The sequence below is a fragment of the Callorhinus ursinus genome, unplaced genomic scaffold, assembly GCF_003265705.2.
Source record: "Callorhinus ursinus isolate GAN/ISIS: 27379988/994484 unplaced genomic scaffold, GSC_fseal_2.0 scaffold2, whole genome shotgun sequence".
Taxonomy (NCBI): Eukaryota; Metazoa; Chordata; class Mammalia; order Carnivora; family Otariidae; genus Callorhinus; species Callorhinus ursinus.
In genome coordinates this window covers 53,148,192-53,165,114 of record NW_027397064.1, presented here as the reverse complement: position 1 = coordinate 53,165,114, position 16,923 = coordinate 53,148,192, and the positions used below count along the sequence as shown (strand labels likewise).

The 16,923-nt window shown below is 40.5% G+C and overlaps 1 protein-coding gene and 1 long non-coding RNA gene across 2 annotated transcripts in view; one reads left to right on the top strand and one right to left on the bottom strand.

Moving 5' to 3' along the window:
* The window catches only part of PDE11A (phosphodiesterase 11A), a 382,192-nt gene that overhangs the window by 124,868 nt on the left and 240,401 nt on the right, over positions 1-16,923 (bottom strand). The window contains exon 10 of the mRNA XM_025849540.2: positions 8,195-8,245. Within this exon, the coding sequence (XP_025705325.1) occupies positions 8,195-8,245 (51 nt within the window). The remainder of the gene's footprint in view (positions 1-8,194; positions 8,246-16,923) is intronic.
* Positions 1,767-5,592, top strand: LOC141374717 (uncharacterized). Its single transcript, XR_012381813.1, has 2 exons — positions 1,767-3,212; positions 5,224-5,592. It is a non-coding gene; the product is annotated as an uncharacterized lncRNA (long non-coding RNA).

Sequence of the window (16,923 nt, the reverse complement as noted above, 5' to 3'; positions counted from 1 at the left end):
AAGCATTTGCTCACTTCGTGTCTCTGTGTCACATTCTCGTAATTGTCAAAATACTATCAACTTTTACATTATTATATTTTATATATATTATTATATATCTGTGATCAGTGATTATGACTTACTCAAAGCTCAAATGATGGTTCGCCTTTTTTTAGCAATAAAATATTTGTTAATTAAGATATGTACATTGTGTTTTTAGACATCATGTTATTTTACACTTAATAGGCTATAATATATTGTAGTAAACATAACTTTTATATACACCAGGAAACCAAAAATGCATTTGACTCGCTTTATTGTGATATTTGCTTTATTGCACTACTCTGGAACCAAACCCTCAACATCTCCGAAGTGTACTTGTATTATAGCAATTGCTGAATCAACTAAGAATTAATGACAAGGGGCCTTTGCCCACAGTAGGGAAGCTCAGATATTGTCATTACTGAACACTTCAAAGAGAGTATCCTAAACAAAGAAAATGAATCCCTTTATTTTCATATAGGTCAGGCTTCTTAGGAAACTAGCAACCAAGAACTTAAAACAAGGTGTTGAGATACAATTTGCAGACACTCTTACTGTCATAGATCCTTGCTTCCAAATTCGTTGTAACCACCTCTGCCATCAAAACCACAAATAGTTCAATGGATTTGGTAGAAATTTCTCCAGCACCCAGGTGCAAGACATGACTTTAGGAAATATAAAGGTTACAAAAAATGAGTAAAGACAAGGATTCACTCCTAAAAATGCTCTTGGTTTAATCAGGTGAATGGACAGGTGCATAAAGATTTATATGACAAGGCAGAAACTGATAAGTATAATGAAAAAAATGGCAAACAAGCAAATCACTTTTGCCTGAATTACAGTGAGAATGACTTCACAGAGGGCACAACCGAGCAGGAGCAGATGGATTGTCAGGACTCTAAATGTGCTGAGATAGAAACAGGAATGGGGACCGAGATCGGGAAGGGCAGAGAATGGACAGAAAATATCAAATAGAGCTCATGTGAAGGGTGGGTCAGTGGGAGCATGGGAGGCAGGATGGAAAAGTGAACTGGAGCTGAGAGTTCAGAGCACTTTTTGTAAGTATTATTATAATGAATTTAGTTATTTATTTTAAATGTTTTAATTTGAGTATAGCTGACACACAATGTTACATCAGTTTAAGGTGTTCAACACAGTGATTCAACTTCTCTACCCATGATGCTATGCTACCATCTGTCACCATATGGTGACATTACAGTATCGTTGACTATATTCCCTCTGCTGTACCTTCTATTCCTGTGACTCATTCATTCTCTGACTGGAAGCTTGTTTCTCCCACTGGTCTTCACCCATTTTAATGTCCAACTGAAGGATTTGAAATGATGGAATCTAAAGGCTTACAGAAGATGTTGAGCTTTGTGAGAAGGCAACTGGCACCAACATACTGTTAATCTGGCCACTATGCACAGGATTAATTTGGGAGCCCAATATGTTGGGCATAAGACCAGCTTGCTTAAAAAATTTTAAAAAAGAGCGAGAGAGAAAGAGAGGCAGGGAGACCAGCTAGGAGAGCATGCATAACAAATGTCTGCATGAGAAAGAATGAGGATCCGAGCTGGTGGTGACTGTGAGGATGGGGGGAGCATGGGAGACATTGTGAAGTCAGAATGGAGGGACAAGCCCATGGGAGTTAGGAGATGTGAGGACTCAAAGGTGACTGGACAGTTATATCCAAAGTGGTCCTCTGGAGAGGAGGGTGAGGGGAGCATGGCAGTCAGGGGTTTGTAGCTCCTACGTATACTGAAGGAGATGCAGAGAGAAAACCAACCGTTACGATTGCTAAACCAAACCAACATCACTGAGGGGAGGGCACATCAGTTCTTTACTCCCAGTTCCATGCCTGTAGTCATAGATGGCTCTAACTAGAGGCAAACCAGAAAGAAGGAGAGTGATACAGTCCCAGATGCCCTAGTGTTCTGGAAAGCTCTGACCCCTTTGACCTCTATAGCTCCCTTCACCGTTCAGACGTCAGTGCTTTAACCGGGCCACACAATTGCCCTCCACTCTGTCTTCTCTGGACCTTCAGGACTCATCACTGCTCTGAAACCAAAAATGAACTGCCCTTTATTTCATTCCCTCAGGGTCAGACTCCCTGGGCCTTCACATGTGCCACTCCAGGAGTGCAGTGGACCAGCTGTGTTAGTGTGTGGAAGCAAGAAGGTGGGAGAACGCCTTCCAGGCACATCCTTCCTCCCAGGGAAAGTCAACATTCCTCATGACCTTTCGGAGACAGTGTCCCTTTTTTGTTTCCAAATGGAAAGAAGGGACAAATGATGGCTGATGAAGCTGATCTGGGAGGAGGTCAGGGTCACCACAGGATGTAACTTGGCCAGGTGAGTTCTTGAGGAGTCTTCAACTCATAGCCACATAGTGCAGCAGCAGGAAAGGCCGGCCCGGTTCCCCTCACACTGCTCCCCTCCCCAGGGTTGTCGACACTCAACAGTGACAAAGTGTAACCATCTTTTATCTGACCTAACATTCCATGAAGACACAATTCATAAAGAGAAGCCCAGATGAACATGTGGACATTCGGACACAAAGCACTCCAACGGACTTCTGGACATGGCCCAAGCAGTGCAGGCTGCCCGGCCCGGCCGGCTGCCACAGGAGCAGGGCATGCCCTTTTGGATGCCGATTCCCGGATATTTCCCCCGCAGCCAGTTTCCTACTGAAGGTTCAAGAGCTCCCTGATGACACACAAAAAATCTCGGAAATTAAACTCGGCACAGATACTATTAAAGTAACAACAAAGCCCTCAAGTCAAGAGGCGGGGACAAGAGAGGAGACAGGATAGGTTAGGTGTAAGATGATTCCCAAGTTCCATTTATACTGTTGCGAGGTCATCTTCTAAACAATGTTAGAAATAAGCAGAGGTGAACCGGAAAGTGGTTGGTTGTTGAGATTTCCAAAGGCGACATTTCAGGAAGACTGTGAGGGCTGAGGCTAGAGGAACAAGTGGAAGTTCTCCTTCTCTCCTTGGCCCCCTGACGTCGTGGATTACCTCCTGGACTCTGGAGGTGTCTCTGTGGGAGCACCCGGCCTGCCGGAGAGGAGCCGGAAGGTGCTTCCTACTGACTGTGGTGGGGAACACAAGCTCCCCAAGCCTCCGCCACATGGTGCCCTGCCCTACCTCTCCTCTCCTTGGCAGCTGCCTCATTACTTGGGTTTGGGTAAGTGTCATGGTGTTACCCTCCGTCTACATGGGACACTCTTCCTCTGCAAGAAGCCGGTGCAAGGATTGCACTTTTCCCCCAGCTTTGGAAATAGAGTTGGCAGGCCAGCACACGTTCTGTTGCTGTGCAGTTAGAAAAAGGTGCGCCCATTGGGAGATCAGTCACTAAAAGGCAACCCATCAGTTGACCAGCCAAGTGGGGGCAAGCCCCAACTCCTGCCTCCTTACACAGGGAACCTCGTGCAGGACTTATGATAGACACATCTACCCACACAACTGCCAGGGCTTATGATAACATTTGAATATTTCAGGATCAAAGATGTCTCCTCAAACTGAATTACTTAAAAAAAAAAAAAAAGCCTAGTACATCCCATCCCATTGCTCAGCCTGTCCCTTGCCCTCTATCTTACAGAGGAGTTTGTAAGATCCTATTTTTGATGTGGCCATTCTTATTTTGGTATGTAAAGGCCACAGGGGGCACCTATTCCTTGGCACTTTACTTTATTTACTTTACCAGGATGTTAATTTGTGGTCTAGGCATTAACAGTGATAACTTGGAATACGCAAGAGGTAGTCCAAACCCAAACACCTAACAGGAGTTATCGGTGTTTAATTACTGAGGCAGTTAAATAGCGCCGTAAATGAGTTCATCTCTGGTTGCAGCCATAACCCATGCAGTTTGGAATTGAAAGAAGGGATGATAAAAGGTGGCAAGAGAAAATGAGAGCGTCCATGAGTTGACTTTAATTGGTAAACTGGAATATACAGTAGTAACTGTTTGGTCTGTCCACCACATTGGAAACTTAGGGAAGTGCATAAAATTACAGGAGCATATAATTGGTGTACTAAACTCATTTTCTTATGTTATCACATATGGCATCTTCAGGCTATTAAAAGTCTTTAAAACAGTCATCTTCAAAGAGATCTAATTGTCAATATGGTCTTTATACATTATTCCCGTTAGCACAGAGCAGAAGAGATATAAACAGGCACTAAAATCTGCCCAAATTTTCTGGGCACACCTTTCTTATTTCAAGTTCAAGGAAGATCAGTAAATGTTAATGAGGATGAAAAGCCGTTCTTTAGATCCTGGTTTCCTCATTCAATGCACAGGGCAACCAGCCCATAAAGGACAAATTATTAACATTATAACCTCAATCAGACTTTGAAAAAGTTAATTCATTAGTTCCAGGAAGTTCTGTGATCTTTTTGTGTATAGGTGGCCCTCCAAAAAAGACTGTTTCCCAAGGTATAAATAATATATCACAACCACAAAAATAAGCTTAGATTCTGACATTCGTAGATGAGCAATTAATTATATGTTGTTTCATGTACTTATTCTGGCTAGATAATCCAGGAAAACTTCTAGAATGGTTTTCACATTCTGACCACCCTTCACCCACCTACCACCACACACCCATGAAAGAGACTTTTCCCAACAGGAGAAATGGAGTTAACAGAACAAAACAAAACAGAAAGGAAAACATCTTTTCCTTCTCCTCTGACATGCTACAATAGGAAAAGAAATCCCCAATATAGACAGGTGTGAAATAGGAAGACAAGATATGAAAAAAGGTAAGATGATATTAGCCTCGCATTAATGATTATTAAAGACTGACTATAGGTTTATCATATATGAAATCTGCATTCCTTGAAACCATCCCACTGAGGAGTACAAATGGTAGTGAATTGAAAGTAATTAATTAATGGTGTGTATTGTACTCTCCAATATTATGGAATTTCCATCTCTCCTACTTATTTCTGAGAGTTCTCAGGGTATACCTAACTTGTCCTTAAAATGTGACCACTCAGCCTGCATCGATTCCTTCAGCTTCTGCTGGTCATTTTGATAGACGGTGCCTTCCCTCTGGTCTGAGGTTTCCTTTCCCTTGGGCTGCCGCTTTCTGTTGCATGCTACTGGCACTCTGGAACCCTCATGCTCTTGGGGTCATTTATTGCACTGAAATTGTACTAAAGTCCATACCTTTTGTGTCCATTCAAGTTTTTAGCTGAGAAGATGAATCTCTAGGAGGCTGGAGTAAGGGACAAATCCAAGAGACAAACCCCATGCTGAACTTGGAATCATCTAGACACTGATGCCTGTGGCCTCAATTTCCACTAGGAAGACTTCTTGACTAGGAGGCCTCTAGTCTCTTGTGTGAATAGCCACTTCTCACTGGTGTTCTTAACATACCTGAATCCTGGATGTGGTACAGCTTGGGCTGCAACTGGAATCTGGCCTATGTATGCGTGTATTTGACCTCCAGGTCCTAGAGGATGATATTTCCTTCCAAGCCCTGATTTCATCTCTGAATCACTGATCAATAGCTTGGTCCCAGCTGTACATAATCCAATACATTGACTCAGCCATTCTTAAAGGACGAAATTTTATGCATAACTCTATTCCAGATTTCAAATCTCTCTCTATATATAGATCTATTTTCTTTACTATCTCTGTTAAAAAATTATTGTAAGTAGCAAAGTTTACAATATATTTGAATGCAAGCATGGTTTTTCTGTACATACGGGTCAAAACAAAGCATTTATTTACTGCTATTTAGCTACAATGTTAGGAAACTGCCATTGCATATACTCCAGTGTGAAATTTCAGTAAGTATTTTTCAGTGTCTATGTGCAGGATTATTTTAAGCTCACTACATTTTAATGTTATTGCTGCAGTTATAAGACATCAGCTACTAATTATGATAATGTTTTATTTACTTTATATATCAAGAAAAAAAGCCATTAGGTTAAAATTATCTACTATATCTCAATTACATTGTGATAAGATATTTACCAATATCTTTCAGGATAAAATCTGGAATAAATCAGTTAAGTTAATATTCTTGATAATTTTTAAGATGAAATAACCCTTTGTTCTCAAATTTAAATACTTCGTATTTTTAGTGTGTTTGTGAGCTAACAATAGAAAAGCATGGCAAATTCCAAGACAATGGTATTTTCCTTACTCTAAGGAATTAAGAATTAAGGCTGAAGAAGGGGCAGTATGTGTAGAGGGTACACAGCCATGGATTTTGGCCCGCTGTGCCTCTGTGCTTGTCCCATCAAATAGCTCCTGCAGTCATATTTGTCCCACTGTGTGCTTTGCTATCTTTCTCCCTGCCAGTCCCTTCCTTCTTTTAGCAATGATGATAATGATAATAACAGTAAACATATAAGACAGTAAGAACAGTAAAATATTTGCAGCAAGTTATTTCCCTAAATCAGATTTCTAGGTAACCAAGCTTTATTAAAGTATAAAAGCTTTACCTATTTTTGATGGACTTATTTATAAAATATATAGATGATATGAAAAATAATCATATGTAACCATGGTTTTTAACATTTTCTTAATGAATAATTGTTTTGAATTACAGAACACTGATACTTTTTGGATTCATTCATTCATTCATTCATTCATCCATCAATTCAACAAATATTTGCTAAGTACTACCATGTTCCCAGAACTATAGGGATAGAGCAGTGAACACAACATACAAAAAGTGCTGCTCGGAAGACACTCACATTCTAGCTGATAGGTAGGATGTTTATCTCCCTAACAAGAGGGCCCTGACTGCCACAGTTTGGGTTGTTCTGTCTCCTTCTTCTGCTGTCAGCTGTTACCTCTTGCTGGCAACATGTCGCTCCTGATCTGGGTCACCAGCGCAGGTCTTTTCCTAAGCCTCTCATCCAGCCAATAGCACCATATCCCTGGCTGGAGCCCATGCAGCTCAGCTTGTGCCCGCGCTAAATGCACTGCTCCCTGCCCTTCTGAGCAGTCCCCTCATCCTTACTCTGAGTTTGGAGTCTTCCCTTGTTTCCTTTCTTTATTAGTGTGACTCAACTCTAATGATCTGATTTAGGGATCAGGTCTCTGTGCCATTGTTCCTGGGAAGATGAATGCATCTGCGTGTAAATGAAATGCTTAGAAGAGTAGCCATCACCAAGGGTTATTACTTACAAATTTCACAATACAAAACACTATCTTTCTTACGGTTGTGGTGGCTAACCTGATAATTCTGAACTTCCATGAAAACTTAAAAAGGCAGAGACCAAAGCTTTCAAAGGGGAGGGAAATCAGGTCTCCCACACTCTCATATTTTGACCATGACTGGTTAGAGTGCAGGGGAAGGGACAAGAATTCTGGGTTGCCTTTAAGAGAATGGTGGTGACTGAGGTGAAAAAGGGTATCTAGGGCACCTGGCTGACTCAGTTGGTAGAACATATGACTCTTGATCTTGGGGTTGTGAGTTTGGGTCCCATGTTGGGTGTAGAGATTACTTAAAGATACAATCTTAAAAAAAAGAGAAAGAATGTCTAAGCCTCATTCACAGACTTATCGTATGTTAGAGCTGGAAGAAGGTCCCACTGAACAGCAGTGAATACCGTGGTTAGGAACTCCAGTTCTGGGGCCAGATTGCCTGGCTATACGCCTTACAGTCATTTGACCTTGGCTGTCTACTTAACATCTCCACGCCTCAATTGACTCCTATGTAAAACAGTATGTTCTTCACAGGATTATGAAACTCAAACGAATTATATAGGTAAAATGCTTTGTATTGTGGTCCATAGTAAGCATATGGCAAATGTTAGTTATTATTGTCCTAATCTCTTCCTTATTTTTACAGATGAAAATATACAGATTTTTAAGTGAATAGAAAGTTGGAGGAAAAATGAATGCCAAAGCCAGGTGTCCCGATTCTCACAATATTACACAGATTTTTTTCTAATACCCCACATATTTAACAAATGGAAAGAAATAAATACTGAATCATTTAAATGATCATGAAGGGGATATTTAGTTTATATATAAGTCCCTTTTCCCCTCTACGACTGAAATATTCAAACACACCTTTGCCCAGTTCTTTTCCCTAATACCTAGTGGGCCAGACTGATTCTACAGAGGCAAGTGACAACGGGTCAGAATGCCATGTGAAGATTAACATTACGTACTAGCAAGGGCACCCTTTGCTTCCTTACCTTAAACTTGTCAACTTCAGCTTTTGAACATGTTGCATGGTATGACAGCACCTGATTCAGAAGAAAAGGAAAAAAAAAACCCTTTAATAACCAGACATGACTGTTTTCTGAAATTCTCCTGGCTTATAATAAACGCAGTTCATTATGTCACCTTGAAAATAGTGGATTTTTTTAATTGAAGTATAATTGACATACAATATCCTGTTAATTTCTGGTATACATCATAGTGATCTGATACTTTTATGCATTACAAAATGATGCCCATGATAAGTCTAGTTACCATCTGTCACCCTACATTTATTACAATATTATTGACTGTATTTTTTATGCTGTACATTATATCCCAGGACTTACTTATTTTCTAACTGGAAGTTTGTATCTCTTAATCCCCTTCACTGATTTCATCTGCCCCCCCCAACCCTTCCCCTTTCTGGTGACCAAAAGTTTATTTCTTGTTTCAATGAGTCTATTTCTGTTTTGTTTCATTTATTCTTTTCTTTTCTTTGGTTTTTAGAGTCTACATATCAGATGTATGATTTGCAGATATCTTCTTCCATTAAGGAGGTGGCCTTTTGGTTTTGCTGATGGTTTCCTTTGCTATACAGAAGCTCTCCAGCCTGATGTAGCCCCATTTGTTTATTTTAGCTTTTGTTGCCCTTGCCTGAGGAGACTGGTCCAAAAAAATTTTTTTGCTAAGACTGATGTCAAAGAGCTTACTGCCTATGTTTTCTTTTAGGAGTTTTATGGCTTCAAGTCTTACATTCAAATCTTTAATCCAATTTGAATTTATTTTTGTATATGGTGTTAAGACAGTGGTCCAGTTTCACTCTTTTGTGTGTAGCTTGTCCGGTTTTCCCAACACCATTTATTGAAGAGACTGCCTTTTCAACAGGGGTTTTAATGTACATGAAATTTCCAATAACTGTGACACAGATTGTTATCTGTGCAAGTGCAATGGAATCTATTATAAGCTGAATGGAACTGCAGCCCACATTAAAGGCTAAGGATTGATGCTTGGAGGAGCAAGATGGCAGAGGAGTAAGAGACCTAAATTTCATCTGGTCCCAGGAATTCAGCTAGATAGGTATCAAACCATTCTGAACACCTACAAACTCAACAGGAGATTGAAGAAAAGAATAGCAGCAACTCTGAACAGAAAAGCGACCACTTTCTGGGAGGTAGGACGTGCGGAGAAGTGGTCAAGGCGGGGGAAGGGAGCCTCCATCAGCCACCAGGGGCAAGTGATAGAGCCGCGGAGCACAAAATCAGAACTTTGAGAAGTCAGCTCCACTGAGGGACGTCACTCCAGTGGCTAAGCGGGGGGTGGAACCCTCGCTGGGACAGTGTGGTCTCAGGACCCTCGGGGTCACAGAAAGACTGGGGGTGCCTGAGTGCAGCAGAGCTCCCATGTATCAGAGCAGGTAAGCTGGCTGCAGAGACGGAGCTGAGGAGTGGGCTCTCAGCTCGGGGTTGCCATAAACTGTGATCTGTGGCACAGTCAGGCCACTGCTCTTCCAGCAGGGACCCAACAAGTGGCAGATCCGGGGAGACTCCCCTTCCTCCCCCAGGAGGAATCTGCTGGGTTTGGAGACTCCACACGGGGTCGTGTGCCAGAGCTATAAATGCTCAGTCATAGGTCGGGTGAGCACGGAGTGTGGCCGGAGACTGCGGAGATAGGAGTGATTGACTGCTTTTCTCTGGGGGCGCACTGAGGAGCAGGGCCCCAAGCTCTCGGCTCCTCTGGGTGGAGATTGGGAGGCCACCATTTTCGGTCCCGTCCTCCAAAGCTGTACGGAAAGCTTGCAAGGAACAAAAGCTCCCGAGAGCAAACCCGAGCAGATTACTTAGCCCAACCCAGCAAGGGCAGGGCAATTCCGCCTCCAGCAAAGACATTTGGGAACCACAGCAACAGGCCCCTTCCCCAGAAGATCAGCAAGAACAGCCAGGCAAGACCAAGTTTACTGATCAATGAGAATGGCTGAACTCAAGCGCTAGGGGAATACTGCACATAAAATTCATGGCTTTTTCCCCATGATTCTTTAGTCTTTCAAAGTTAATTTTTTGAATTTTCTTTTTCTTTTTTTTTTTGAATTTTTCTTTCCCCCTTTTCAGCCATCATCTTATCAATCCCTTTTTAAAAAATCTTTTTTATTTTTCATTTTTAGAGGCATATTCTATCCCTTCATTGTAGTTAACCTTATTTTTGGTATATATATGAGTTGTTCTCTCTTTAAAACTTTGGGATACAGTTTCTTCTAATAGACCAAAATATACCCTAAATCTCTAAGTGTATGATTTTGTTCTAGTCTCCTGCCTGATCACATTCTCTTCCCCCTTTTTTTAAAAAAATTTCTCTTCTTTCTTTTTTCAACCAACTTCTTATCAATTCTTTTTATAAAATCTTTCATAATTTTCATCTTTACAGTCATATTCCATCCCTGCATCTTATTTACCCTTATTTTTGTACATATACATTTTTCTTTCTTTCAAATTTTGGGAGGCAGTTTCTTCTAACAGACCAAAATACGTCCCAAATCTAGTGTGTGGCACTGATCTATTCACCAGCCTGATCATATTTGATCATATTCTTTTTTTTTCTTTTTCTTTTTTCTTTCTTTCCCTTTCTTTTCCCCTGGTGATTTGTTTAGTGTATATTTTTTGGGGGTCATTATTACCCTGTTAGCATTTTATCTATTCCCCTCTGGACAAAATGACAAGATGGAAAACTCACCTCAAAAAAAAAGAACAAGAGGCAGTACCGACTGCCAGGGACCTAATCAATATGGGCATGAGTAAGATGTTGGGCCTAGAGTTCAGAATGACGATTATAAAGATACTACCTGGGCTTGAAAAAAGCATGGAAGATACTAGAGAAATGCTTTCTGGAGAAATGAACTAAAATCTAAACAAGTCAAAATAAAAAGGGCTATTAATGAGGTACAATAAAAAAATGGAGGCTCTAACTGCTAGGATAAATGGGGCAGAAGGGAGAATTAGTGATATAGAAGACCAAATGATGGAGAATAAGGAGGGCAGAATTTGAGAGGTAATTGATACCATAAGATGAAACAATATTAGAATAATTGGGATCCCAGAAGAAGAAGAAGGAGAGAGAGGGGCAGAAGGTAAATTGGAGCAAATTATAGCAGAGAACTTCCCTAATTTGGGGAAGGAAACAGGCATCAAAATCCAGGAGGCACAGAGAACCCCCTCAAAATCAATAAAAATAGGTCAACACCCCGACATCTAATAGTAAAACTTACAAGTCTCAGAGACAAAGAGAAAATCCTGAAAGCAGCTTGGGACAAGAGGTCTATAACCTACAATGGCAGAAACATTAGATTGGCAAAAGACCTAACCACAGAGACCTGGCAGGCCAGAAAGGACTGGCATGATATATTCAGAGCACTAAATGAGAAAAATATGCAGCCAAGAATACTATATCCAGCTAGGCTGTCATTGAAAATAGAAGGAGAGATAAGAAGCTTCCAGGACAAATAAAAACTAAAAGAATTTGCAAACACGAAACCAGCCCTACAAGAAATATTGAAAGGGGTCCTCTAAGCAAAGAGAGAGCCTAAAAGTAACATAGTCCAGAAAGGAACAGAGACAATATACAATAACAGCCACCCTACAGGCAATACAATGGCACTAACTTCATATCTTACAATATTTACCCTGAATGTAAATGGGCTCAATGTTCCAATCAAAAGACACAGGGTATCAGATTGGATAAAAAAACAAGACCCATCGATATGCTGTCTGCAAGAGACTCATTTTAGACCCAAAGACACCCCAGATTGAAAGTGAGGGAGTGGAAAACCATTTACCATGCCAATGGACTCCGAAAGGAAGCTGGGGTGGCAATCTTTATATCAGACAAATTAGATTTTAAACCAAAGACTATAATAAGAGATAAGGAAGGACACTATATCCTACTTAAAGGATCTATCCAACAAGAAGATCTAATAATTGTAAATATCTATGCCCTTAACATGGGAGCAGCCAATTATATAAGGCAATTAATAACAAAAGCAAAGAAACACATCAACAACAATACAATAATAGTGGGGACTTTAACACCCCCCTCACTGAAATGGACAGATCATCTAAGCAAAGGATCAGCAAGGAAATAAAGACTTTAAATGACACACTGGACCAAATGGACTTCAAAGATATATTCAGAACATTCCATCCCAAAGCAACAGAATACACATTCTTCTCTAGTGCCCATAGAACATTCTCCAGAATAGATCACATCCTAGGTCACAAATCAGGTCTCAACCGGTACCAAAAGATTGGGATCATTCCCTGCATATTTTCGAACCACAATGCTTTGAAACTAGAACTCAGTCACAAGAGGAAAGTCGGAAAGAACTCAAATACATGGAGGCTAAAGAGCATCCTACTAAAGAATGAATGGGTCAACCAGGAAATTAAAGAAGAATTTTAAGAAATTCATGGAAACAAATGAAAATGAAAATACAACTGTTCAAAATCTTTGGGATGCAGCAAAGGCAGTCCTAAGAGGAAAGTATATAGCAATACAAGCCTTTCTCAAGAAACAAGAAAGGTCTGAAATACACAACCTAACCCTACACCTAAAGGAGCTGGAGAAAGAACAGCAAATAAAGCCTAAACCCAGCAGGAGAAGAGAAATAATAAAGATCAGAGCAGAAATCAATGAACTAGAAACCAAAAGAACAGTAGAACAGATCAACGAAACTAGGAGCTGGTTCTTTGAAAGAATTAACAAGATTGATAAACCCCTGGCCAGACTTATCAAAAAGAAAAGAGGAACGACCCAAATAAATAAAATCGTGAATGAAAGAGGAGACATCACAACCAACACCAAAGAAATACAAACAATTATAAGAACATATTAGGAGCAACTCTATGCCAGCAAATCAGATAATCTGGAAGAAATGGATGCATTCCTAGAAATGTATCAACTACCAAAACTGAACCAGGAAGAAATAGAAAACCTGAACAGACTCATAACCACTAAGGAAATTGAAGCAGTAATCAAAAATCTCCCAAAAAACAAGAGCCCAGGGCCAGATGGCTTCCTAAGGGAATTCTACCAAACATTTAAAGAAGAATTAATACCTATTCTTCTGAAACTGTTCCAAAAAATAGAAAAGGAAGGAAAACTTCCAAACTCATTTTATGAGGCCAGCATTACCTTGATCCCCAAATCAGACAAAGACCCCATCAAAAAGGAGAATTACAGACCAATATCCCTGATGAACATGGATGCAAAAATTCTCACCAAAATACTAGCCAATAGGATCCAACAGTACATTAAAAAGATTATTCACCACGACCAAGGGGGATTTATTCCTGGGCTGCAAGGTTAGTTCAACATCCACAAAAATCAATGTGATACAATACATTAATAAAAGAAAGAACAAGAACCATATGATCCTCTCAATAGATGCAGAACAAGCATTTGACAAAGTACAGAATCCTTTCTTGATTAAAACTCTTCAGAGTGTAGGGATAGAGGGTACATGCCTCAATATCTTAAAAGCCATCTAGGAAAAACCCACAGCGAATATCATTCTCAATGGGGAAAAACTGAGAGCTTTCCCCCTAAGGTCAGGAACATGGCAGGGATGTCTAGTATCACCACTGCTATTCAACATAGTACTAGAAGTCCTAGCCACAGCAATCAGACAACAAAAAGAAATAAAAGGCATCCGAATCAGCAAAGAAGAAATCAAACTCTCACTCTTTGCAGATGATATGATACTTTATGTGGAAAACCCAAAAGACTGCTAGAACTCTTACAGGAATTCAGTAAAGTGGCAGGATATTAAATCAATCCACAGAAATCAGTGGCATTTCTATACACCAACAACAAGAGAGAAGAAAGAGAAATTAAGGAGTCGATCCCATTTACAATTGCACTGAAAACCATAAGATACCTAGGAATAAATCTAACCAAAGAGGCAAAGAATCTGTACTCAGAAAACTATAAAATAATCATGAAAGAAATTGAGGAAGACACGAAGAAATGGAAAAATGTTCCATGCTCATGGATTGGAAGAACAAATATTGTGAAGATGTCAATGCTACCTAGAGCAATCTACACATTTAATGCAATCCCTATCAAAATACCTTCAACTTTTTTCAAAGAAATGGAGCAAATAATCCTAAAATTTGTATGGAACCAGAAAAGACCCTGAATAGCCAGAGGAATGTTGAAAAAGAAAAGCAAAGCTGGTGGCATCACAATTCTGGACTTCAAGCTCTATTACAAAGCTGTCATCATCAAAACAGTGTGGTACTGGCACAAAAACAGACACATAGATCAATGGAACAGAATAGAGAACCCAAAAATGGATCCTCAACTCTATGGTCAACTAATCTTCGACAAAGCAGGAAAGAATGTCCAGTGGAAAAAAGACAGTCTCTTCAACAAATGGTGTTGGGAAAATTGGACAGCCACATACAGAAGAACGAAACTGGACCATTTCCTTACACCACACACAAAAACAGACTCAAAATAGATGAAAGACTTAAATGTGAGACAGGAGTCCATCAAAATCCTAGAGGAGAACACAGGCAGCAACCTCTTCCACCTCAGCCTCAGCAACGTCTTCCTAGAAACATCGCCAAAGACAAGGGAAGCAAGGGCAAAAATGAACTATTGGGACTTCATCAAGATAAAAAGCTTTTGCAGAGGAAAGGGAACAGTCAACAAAACCAATAGACAACTGACAGAATGGGAGAGGATATTTGCAAATGACATATCAGATAAAGGGCTAGTACCCAAAATCTATAAAGAACTTACAAACTCAACACCCAAAGAACAAATAATCCAATCAAGAAATGGGCAGAAGACATGAACAGACATTTTTCCAAAGAAGACATCCAAATGGCCAACAGACACATGAAAAAGTGCTCAACATCGCTCGGCATCAGGGAAATCCAAATCAAAACCTCAATGAGATACCACCTCACACCCGTCAGAATGGCTAAAATTAACAAGTCAGGGAACGACAGATGTTGGCGGGGATGTGGAGAAAGGGGAACCCTCCTACACTGTTGGTGGGAATGCAAGCTGGTGCAACCACTCTGGAAAACAGTATGGAGGTTCCTCAAAAAGTTGAAAATAGAGCTACCCTATGATCCAGCAGTTGCACTACTGGGTATTTACCCCAAAGATACAAATGTAGTGATCCGAAGGGGTATGTGCACCCTAATGTTTATAGCAGCAATGTCTACAATAGCCAAACTGTGGGAAGAGCCAATGTCCATCAGCAGATGAATGGATAAAGAAGATGTGGTATATATATACAATGGAATAAATGCAGCCATCAAAAAACCCCAAAATCTTGCCATTTGCAATGACGTGGACAGAACTAGAGGGTATTATGCTAAGTGAAATAAGTCAATCAGAGAAAGACATGTATCCCATGACCTCACTGATATGAGGAATTCTTAATCTCAGGAAACAAACTGAGGGTTGCTGGAGTGGTGGGGGGTGGGAGGGATGGGGTGGCTGGTGATAGACATTGGGGAGGGTATGTGCTATGGCAAGTGCTGTGAATTGTGCAAGACTGATGTATCACAGACCTGTACCTCTGAAACAAATAACATATTATATGTTAAAAAAAAAAAGAAGATAGTAGGAAGGGAAAAATGAAGGGGGGGATATTGGAGGGAGAGACGAACTATGAGAGACTATGGACTCAGAGAAAAAAATTGAGGGTTCTAGAGGGGAGGGGGGATGGGGGGAGGGGTTAGCCTGGTGATGGGTATTAAAGAGGGCACGTTCTGCATGGAGCACTGGGTGTTATATGCAAACAATGAATCATGGAACACTACATCAAAAACTAATGATGTAATGTATGGTGATTAACATAATAAAATAAAATTAAAAAAAAATAAAGCCTAAGTATTTTATACCACGATGTTTCTATAGGTAGTTATTTTTTCAAAGGGACATGATGTGACTCAAGACCCAGTTACCAAAGGACATGAATACTTGTCCTGTGAAATGCTGTGGAACCTAAATAAATAAAAAGGTTGTGGGTGGTCTGTATGTGTGTGCGTGTGTGTGAACTGTGGCCGACACTATAGACAGCTGACTCAACTTCCATTTCTGGTCTATTCTCACTTGCTTGTTTTTATTTTATAGAAAAGATTATATTGATATGCACAACCATCTGTGATGTTTTTTGTAAGAGGATTACATTTCTCTGTCCTACTGATAGACTTAGTGTATGACTAGCTTTAGCCAATGCCATGTGGGGGAAAGTGACAGATACTGTTTTTGAGCAGTCTTCAAGAGCCATCGCATGGTTCTGCCATCGCCTGCTCCCTTCCACCATGGGAAGTGTGTAGCCCCCAGAAGGGCTGCTCTCTCAGCCCGGGTCCCAAAATGAAGAGCGTAGCCACAGCTGATGATGTGTCATGTGAGCCTGAGATCAAGCTCTGTGGTTTATCACCACGTTGTAATTTACTGATTCAGAGGCTTAAAAGTCAAAACTCGAATTCACAGGTTCCCTGCAGCTAGGGGTAATCATGTGGAGTGCATATGTGATGCTCCTCTGGTCAATGACATACAAGTGGGAAGGCTGGGGCTGCCTCTTTGCTTTTTCTTCTCTGAAAAACAGCTGTAAGGCTTGGGGGTGCAGCAAAATCTGGTATCTGTGAGGTGACAACTATGAGTGTGAATGACCGCTTGTGATGGGTAGTAGAACAGAATGGGAAAGAGA